Source organism: Anguilla anguilla, chromosome 6 (genome assembly GCF_013347855.1).
Source record: "Anguilla anguilla isolate fAngAng1 chromosome 6, fAngAng1.pri, whole genome shotgun sequence".
Classification (NCBI taxonomy): Eukaryota; Metazoa; Chordata; class Actinopteri; order Anguilliformes; family Anguillidae; genus Anguilla; species Anguilla anguilla.
This window is the reverse complement of record NC_049206.1, coordinates 7,692,314-7,700,781: the sequence shown is the minus strand read 5'-3', so window position 1 is coordinate 7,700,781 and position 8,468 is coordinate 7,692,314. Positions and strand designations below refer to the sequence as shown.

At 43.5% G+C, this 8,468-nt stretch overlaps 1 protein-coding gene across 4 annotated transcripts in view; it reads right to left on the bottom strand.

Moving 5' to 3' along the window:
• Positions 1–1,240: 1,240 nt before the first annotated feature.
• The window catches only part of tnr (tenascin R (restrictin, janusin)), a 171,995-nt gene continuing 164,767 nt past the window's right edge, over positions 1,241–8,468 (bottom strand). For all 4 annotated transcript variants that reach the window (XM_035421000.1, XM_035420998.1, XM_035421001.1 and 1 more), the window contains 3 exons: positions 7,646–7,807; positions 6,697–6,860; positions 1,241–1,588 (listed from right to left, as the gene is read on the bottom strand). In XM_035421000.1, coding sequence (XP_035276891.1) covers positions 1,469–1,588; positions 6,697–6,860; positions 7,646–7,807 — 446 coding nt within the window. In that variant the 3' untranslated portion in view covers positions 1,241–1,468. The remainder of the gene's footprint in view (positions 1,589–6,696; positions 6,861–7,645; positions 7,808–8,468) is intronic.

Below are 8,468 nucleotides of genomic sequence, written 5' to 3'. Positions count from 1 at the left end.
ACAGTGAGTCCAATTAAAAAAAACTAGCTGAAACTGAAATGAAAAAAAAAGAAAAAACTACTTTGATGTGCAACTATGCAAGACAGTTCAGCAAGCTAATAAAATAAGAAGCAGCCATTGTTTAGACACGGCTACATTTGATTAGTGCAAATTAGCTGGCAGGGGAATGTCAAGTGACAATGGTTGATGTATGCGAGTACCGCATATAATCTGCACTGTTTAAAAAAAAATCTGTGCATATTCATTTTGTTCAGTTCAACGTGTATTTGCTGGAGTCAGATTTGAATACGTGCCTTTGTGAATACCCAATGCAAGCCAGTTAGTTACTCAAATATGCAAAGAGTTATGCAAATAACTCTGTCGAGTTATAATTTTTTTTCAGAACTAAAATATTTTTATTTTTCAGACCTTATGTACGAATTCTTAATCATTTTTTATTTTTATTTTGTCTCCGTAAATATTGCCCATTTATGACTGCACACTTTGACGGATGCAGTGGTGTGAATATCTTATTAATAAAGCGCAGTTAAAGGACAATGCAGATGCCAGGCCAGTATGCGGTGTCACACTGTCACTCACAATCGGAGGCAGATGTACTGGAATGTATGCTAAAAGGCTCAGTGCATTTGGAAAAAAAAAAATCGACATTAACGAGTTCGTTCACAATCTTTAGCCTCAGCTTTTCTTTTCGCTGTGGCACTCCGCTGACAACTTTCAAATGCTCCAGTCGACATACGCAACAAATAAAAGGACACGCGCAAATAAATAGATAAATAACGCTATCTCATACTGTCACATGGCGGTAGAGGTCAGAGAGGAAGTGCTAAGTTACGAGGAGATGAACGTTGGGCTGGTTAAGGAGATGGACACACTATTTCATAATCCACACTCATCACCCCTGACTGAATTGTCAGTGCCATGTTTTCAGTCAAACAATAACAAAAAAAACAAATAAAAAACACAAAAAAATGACATCAGACTCTTGAGAATGAGGCTAACAAACACTTCATGAAAAAAAGCAGGAAATCGATTATACTTCTCGTTATAAAAATAGAGACATCTCACTTCTTTTTAGGGCATATACCATTTTGTTAAAATTCTTTTTAAAAGGCAGGAGGGGAAAAAGCAAAACACTCTAAGCGGGTACTATACACTCAATGCAAGCTCACTTGACCTCAGCCTAAAAGCCCTGCCCCCTTTCGAACCCCCACGCCTCCCACCCCTCCCACCCCACCCCATCTCTGCAATGGAGCATATACGACTTAAAAGAAATTGGTGTTGAAACCAGCTTGGTTTACTTCCCTGTCTCTGGAGACGTTTCCTACAGTAAGACCATCTTGTGTATGCATCCTCTTTATTGGATAAGGTACACAGCTCGGCACCTTCCTCGTTGTGTAAAAATAGGAACAGCTAGCGGGACCCAGGGGCAGAGGACAGGGTAGGGCAGGGCGGGGCGGGGGCGGGGTAATTATAGAACGGTGGACCTCCTCCGTTTGCCACTGATGCTGCGGTAGTTGAAAGGCCTCATCTTCATCTCCACAAAGGGGATGGAGAACTCATGGCCTTTCCAGTGGTACCAGTTGATACCCTGGAGAAAGAAAAAGGGGAAGAGAAATTAGAAATGCGTACTTGTGAAAGGGAGATATTTCACACACTCCATAATGGGCAGGGCTACGCTGAGCTGTCGATCACCGATTAGATTCAACCAATGAAAAAGTTTTGCTCTTCATTGCAAAACACAGTCACAACGATTGGTTCAGAAATGAGTCATTGACAGAATGTAAGCCAAAACCGAAAAGTACAGGCATGAGCCTTTCCTTTGTTTTATAAATTTGAGATATACTTTTGGGTGGATTATTTTATTAAGTAAGTTTCCTTAAAAAAACAAATTGTGCCTTTCCACATTTTGTGCCACTGTTTGTGCCACTGATGACCAAACTACCCAAACGTTTACTGTTTCTTGAACCGCATTTGCATAACTTTTGATGCTAAAGTTGCAATAACAAAAATAATGAATTCCGACTTAATCTAATGGAGGCTCAGACACACTTTAAGTGGAAATGGATCAGCGAGTAACCTTTCTAGCACGGCAAACTGCCAGCGTAAACATTCTGACATTCAAACATTTGAGGGCCTCCCTTGTGACAAACCGCCGCGGAATGAAAGCAGACAGTCAGGAAATAGGAAGTCGGGCTGAAGACTCAGCTGACTGTCTGTGTTCGTTACCTCTACGCCGCGTTCAGCGTAAAGCCGTCTACTCGAGCAGGTGGCAGGTAGACGGTTTCCGTTCACTTCTCACCCTGGTTTATTTGATGGGCAATTTAAGCACAATTACCTGGGAGACTAAATTAATCGCGTTGCGAAAAAAACACGAGATAATTACCCAGAAAAATATGTGGTGGCTTCAAACGCTTGGTGACACGGTTAGCAATACGCCATGGCGACGCATTATCAAATTATGTTTCGATTTCGAGTCCCACACAATCAAAAGTAAAAAAAAAAAAAGGTATTAGCACAGTGCCTGTAGGCAGTGGGAATAGATGGGGTGATGGCTTTAATTCCATCCAATTTCTTAATCATTTGTGGCAATAGAAAAATCAGATTTTCTTGACTGATTTCTCAAATCAGTTTCTTAAACTGATTTGAGCGGGTTGGGTTCACTGCATTTTGGCAGGTCATACTTTCACAAACCAGGTCTTAATAATCAGAATCCCAGAGTAATATTCCCTCCCCATCCGTCAATGAATCAAGCAACTATAATCCCTTTAATAACATAATATCCACAGAGCACATTACAATATATGTCAGAGAATGGACACAAGTAATTAACAATTCTAATTGTTCAATATGCATTCAGTACATATTTACCCAGGCCTCCGGGGGTAGCTAATTGAAAATAGCTAATTCCTACTCAGGATCGAATGATGATATATTATTACACGAAAGGATCCGCATTTCCAATGAACACCAGTGCGCACAGAGGCTGATGTGCAGTTTTGGCAGCTGTGCCGAATTAGCTGCTTTAATGGCAATGTCGGTGTTGGGTCCACTGGAGCACTCACTAGAAACTGAACTCCCCACGTTACAGACAAGCTTTTCAAACAGGTAAAACTACATCATCGCTCAAATGAGTCAATCAGATAAAACGTGTCACACCTAATAACAGAGAGCAGTGATTTTGACCTTGTTGAAGATTTTCAGTGACTCTTTTGCAGTCTGGACAAAAATGACTCTGAATGAATGCCAGTGATAGTACAGAAGAGGACGTTGACATGTTCGGGACTAGCTGTACGGCGTAAACATACTTTCGAGGGAAAAAAAACAGCATTATACCTCTCCAATGACAAAAACAATAAAATATAAAATGTTTAATGTTAGGAGGGAAAAATATGCTATTGGGCCTATTCTAAATTGTGCACACATGTCCAATCTACACTCTCAGTTGTCAATATAACTGACAACTACAGTACAGTACTATAACTACAGTTGATCACAGATAATTTAACGAACAGAATAGCCACTCAAGATGCCCTGTATTAGTGATGGATCATTAAACAGTAATAAACAGATGTAAAAATCCTTTTTTTCGTGTTCAAAAGATCGTGCCAGACAGAATTAGCCTGTAGAGACTTGGGATTGTGCGATTAGGGATTGATTATCCTAGGCAGGGAATGTACTGCTGATAACACGGGGCAGGCTCGGTCGATATCGGCCTTCTCCACGAGCACACACGCTGGGCAACAGGCCTGGGTCAAATATGTATTTGTTTTGGATTCAAATAATTTTCTACGCTTTACTGATCTTGTCTGGTGTATTAGAACCAATGAAATACTCTCAAAAAGTGCAAACCCCACCTTCTGGTCACATTGGCAGGCTCAATTACACCAGGCAAGATCAATAGAGCACAGAAAAGTATTTGAACCTGGTCTGCTGGGCAACGCTGCTTGGGTTTGGGCTTGGCTACGTCGCTAGCCGGCCGCGACCGTGACCGCGACCAGGGGGGCCACGCAGTCCGCTCCGGGTTCCTCGTGTTACCGCCAGATCGACTCCGCCCCGCCAAAAGTCACGAGAAGCCGCATTCAGCGCGCGGCCTGTGCGTTTAAAATAGGCCCAGACCGGAGTGTGTATGTGGGTGGGTGGGTAGGTGGCACAGACGGTAACTACAGAACCACAAATTCCACATTTGGAACAAATGGGGGGGGTGGAGGGGTGGGGGGGGAAAAGGCCAAAAAAAACCAGCTTCTCACACCCTGACGGCCTGCATGTGCTGAAATCTTCTTTCGATTTCACCCTTTTGACCCTGTGAGCCAATATTCTACATCAAGCTGGACTTGAATCAATAAAGTACTTTTGAACCCTCAAAATGTAATTCTCAATACAGATTATACCACAGAGACCTTGCTGAATCAGCGCAAGCTAAGAACGATTTCCTTTTAAAAATTATTTAAAGTTTTGTGTTGAATGAAACGCTACAAGTACTCTATAATCTAGAGCAGGGGTGGGCATTTTCCAGTCCTGGAGGGCCATGTATACAGGTTTTTCATTTCCAATAATTAGCCTGGGTAATGAGCTAATTGGTTTTATACAGCATCACTGGTTCATTTGTAGATTAGATCACAGGAAAATGCTGTTTCATATAGTCACACAAGAACAGCCTTTGGCTGTCGTTCCTGCACTTATCAAGAAATGTAGCTTAAGTGTCAGATGGCGTAAACGTTAGGGCTAATTAAGTAATTAATAAGGCATGGAAACCAGGAACCAATACAGATACAGATACTTTTTACCCACCCCTTTTCTAGAGTGAGGATCCCAAAACTCCAGCCCTGGAGGGTTGTAGTCTCTGCAGGTTTTTTTTGTGGTTTCATTTCTATCAGCAGCCAATTTAGGCCTTGGAAACAAGGTGTGTGGACTATTTATCCAATCAGTGACTTAAATTAAACACATAAGCTCTGAAACACACCAAAAACCAGCAGACATCACGGCCCTCCAGGACTGGAGGATCCTATTTGAGATCCCTGATCTAAAGAGCATCCAGCCCATAAAGCTGTTCAGCACATTCATGACTCCATGTAAAAATAAAAATAAAAACATCTGTGCAGAATTTATATTAAATTAATTGTCCCTCTCCACCCCCTGTTCCACTTCTGTCACTGCTGACAGAACTCAAATAAAATATATTTTTTCATTTCACTCTATTATTCCTTTTTATGAATTAAAAAAAATAACCTCAATCAAAACCTGCTTAGTCTCCTTTTGTTAAAGGAGATCAAGAAAACAATATTAAGCTAACCATGTAGCTGGTCTAGAACTGTGGCGTTCTTTGCTCTTACCCCCAGAGAGCGGTGGCCGATTTTTTGTTTTCACCTCAAAATAAGCTCAACAAAAAAATTCAGACCAAAGGACCCGGGTGATGCAACCGGGCAACCAGTCGCCTCGACTCTTCAATTTAGCGTTGAGCAACAACAAAAAAACCCGGCACATCCTGTCTTTCTCCAAGGGCGAGCGCGAACTCCACAGGCGTAAATCACGTCAAGCTCACCGGGACACTGACACTGACACGGCCTGGCCCCAGAGAGCATTTTTATTGGATTTATATTTCAGGTGCAGCCGTACCAAAAGGGCATGACAAATTTAACACCAGACCATTTCTGTGCACAGTTTTCCAACTGCTTCACTAGTTTTTGATGGTCCCTCTCACTGTCATTACTAGTTTCAATTGTTTGGCTTTTTTTTTTTTATAACAGTCTACCCTGGAAAACATAGCCTAGAAATCTTTACAAAGCAATATTTTTTTACTTGTATTTCATTTCAGTATCTGACTTGCACTGATTGGTAGACAATCACATCTCCCACAAACCTGACGAGAACTGGCTGATTTAAACTCACCTGACTCAAGGTGAGACACCTGTGACCAGGTAAACAGTATTTAGTAAGTAAACTACAACGCTGAAGGCGTTAATCGTTTGGGAATGCACGTATAATTTTATTCATGAATTTATTTAACGACCCCTTCATCATCAATTATTTACTTCCAAAACCTACGTTTTTTTAAAAGACGGCATATTTCACTAACTCGCTTAGCGCGTTAATAGCTTTCAATCTGTGAGGTCAGACAGGGAAATTCGCCGCCGCAGCACCGTCTCGAAGCCAGAGCCTTCAGCCTGCATTAGCGCGGAGCGCGTTCCAGCGCTGTGGGCTCAGCGCAGGCCAAACGACATCATTATCCCCCCTCCTAATATGGCACAATTACCGCGCGGTGTCAATGCCCGGCGTTCAGAAACACCGCATTTAATTACTCCGCTGATTAATAGTATTGACTTATTAATGGATTTGCTCCGCGGGGTGCCGGGAGAGATATGTCTGGAGGTAAACAAAAAAAGAGGGCTAGAAATGCGGTGGTGTAGGGCAGGGCGAGGGGAAGGGGATGGGGGGTGCGAGGGGGTTGCGGAAGGGGGACGCGGGGGGAGGCGACAGGCCAGATCGTAGCCCAGGGCAAAGACTGTTCTTTCGGCTCCAGTGTGTCACTCTGAGAAGAGAAACTGGGACAAACTTTCCCCCTCCAGCTGGGCAGTCATGTGGGCCATCTGGGGGGGGGTGGGGGGGGGGGTGGGAGGGGGCGGTTTGTGTATCTAAAATTATTCTAAAAGTTTGACTAAAACACACGAGGGCTCCACCCGGGAACCCTGGGGGGCTCACCATGCTGTGTCTGGACTCCCCGTATTTGCCGTTGAGGTTGGCCCGGTGGCAGTTCTTGTACCACCAGGCCCCTTTGTACGACGCGGCGCAGTTGGTGACGGCGATGTCATTGTCCCTGTCCTTGGTGGAGAAGGGCCGGCCCTGGTGGTAGGTCAGCGAGTCGCCTGCAGGGGGCAACAGTGAGGCGTGGAACAACTTCAGAAGCACATTCCACTTTTACCGCGTATGTGCAAAGATTGAAGTACAGCACGACCCAACACAAGCCAAGCCAAATTGAGCTCAGCCCAGTGAAACACAAACACGAAACAGCGAAAACAATGCAAAACAAAATACACCAAATTATTAACACAGACACCAAAACACAACCCAACACAGAAAAACAAAGAACAGACCAAACAAAAATGATGGCAATGTTACGGAGAAATTAGCAACAGCACTGTTGCTTCCAAAGATCTGAAGTCTGTATGTAGGATACAAAGGCCAGCCATTTTAAACGCTTTGTTCCTTTTAGAGAACCCTTTGTAGGCTTAGTGCCTCTTCACTCCATCGTGTAATGAAGCTGTCTGTTGGATCATATATCACAGTTTTATTCATGTACAAGGCTTTTGTGCTGTTTAATGAATTGCTGCTCGACAGGGAAAAGAAAAAATAAAACAACACAAACATTGTCAAAGTCACTGGAAGGGTACTGAACAGCACATTCTCTTAAGTGACAGAGGCAGGAGTGAAATGGTTGGCATGGTGATTTTTGTGACTACTGCCAATTTACTGGCTCGGATCAAGAGTCCATGTTGGAGAAAGTTTCACCCAGGATCAAAACCGCTACACCTCACACATACACACTAACACTCATACACACACACACGTACCCACATAGACAGAACACACATGCTGACGCAAACACACTCACGCAAACACACACACACAAACTAGCCGACCGAGTGCATACCTGCTGTGCCGTTGTACTCTCCTATTCTGAGTTTGTAGGCGTTCCTGGCGTCTCCGATGGTGAACTTGTCGTAGGTGGCGTAGACGGCCTCCTGGCCGTCCCTCAGGTCGATCCTGAGCTCGTAGCGTCCTTGTCCGGCGATTCTCTGGATGTTGTCCAAGCCTAAAGAAAAGAGAGAAAAGACGGGAATCCTGCTCAACCCCGAGCTGCTGCTGACCAAACCCTCACGCTCATTCAGCCAAAAACGCCTTATCGACGCTCCACTGTGTAAAAGATGCGGTTAGGCAGGCATGCTGTCTGTTTTGTAAGAGGGACTAGGTCACCCTCTGACCTTATTCTTCCTCTCAATTGTCCACTGCAGGCAGAAATGGCCCTTCACTGTGGTGAGTACACAGAAGATCCCATTAACTTGATTTCCAAAGGTGTAGAGCAAAAAAAAACAAAAAAAAAAAAAACACAACAACTAATCAAACAAAAAAAAAATGTCGGTTAAAACATTTTTGAAACATCTGTCACTTCTGTCATTTTGTGAAGTGTGCAACCTATTCATCAGGTGACAGTTTGACATGCAGCTTGATATTTCCTGAAGCAATTTTGTTTAAAACTTTGCTTAAGAGTATGACAGTCAGGCCCCATCCAGCCTTCAAACCCACGGCTTTCTGGTTAGACAACTGAGTTCCCTCGTCACCTCGCCCACCATGTTCCTCAGAGTGCAGTCCCCGCACAATTAAAAACACTACGATAAGAACAAGCGCAATTAACGGGCTGAACCAAGGTACAAGGCAAAGTGATCTTTAGGGTAAAGTTTGACTGACTCTTCAAA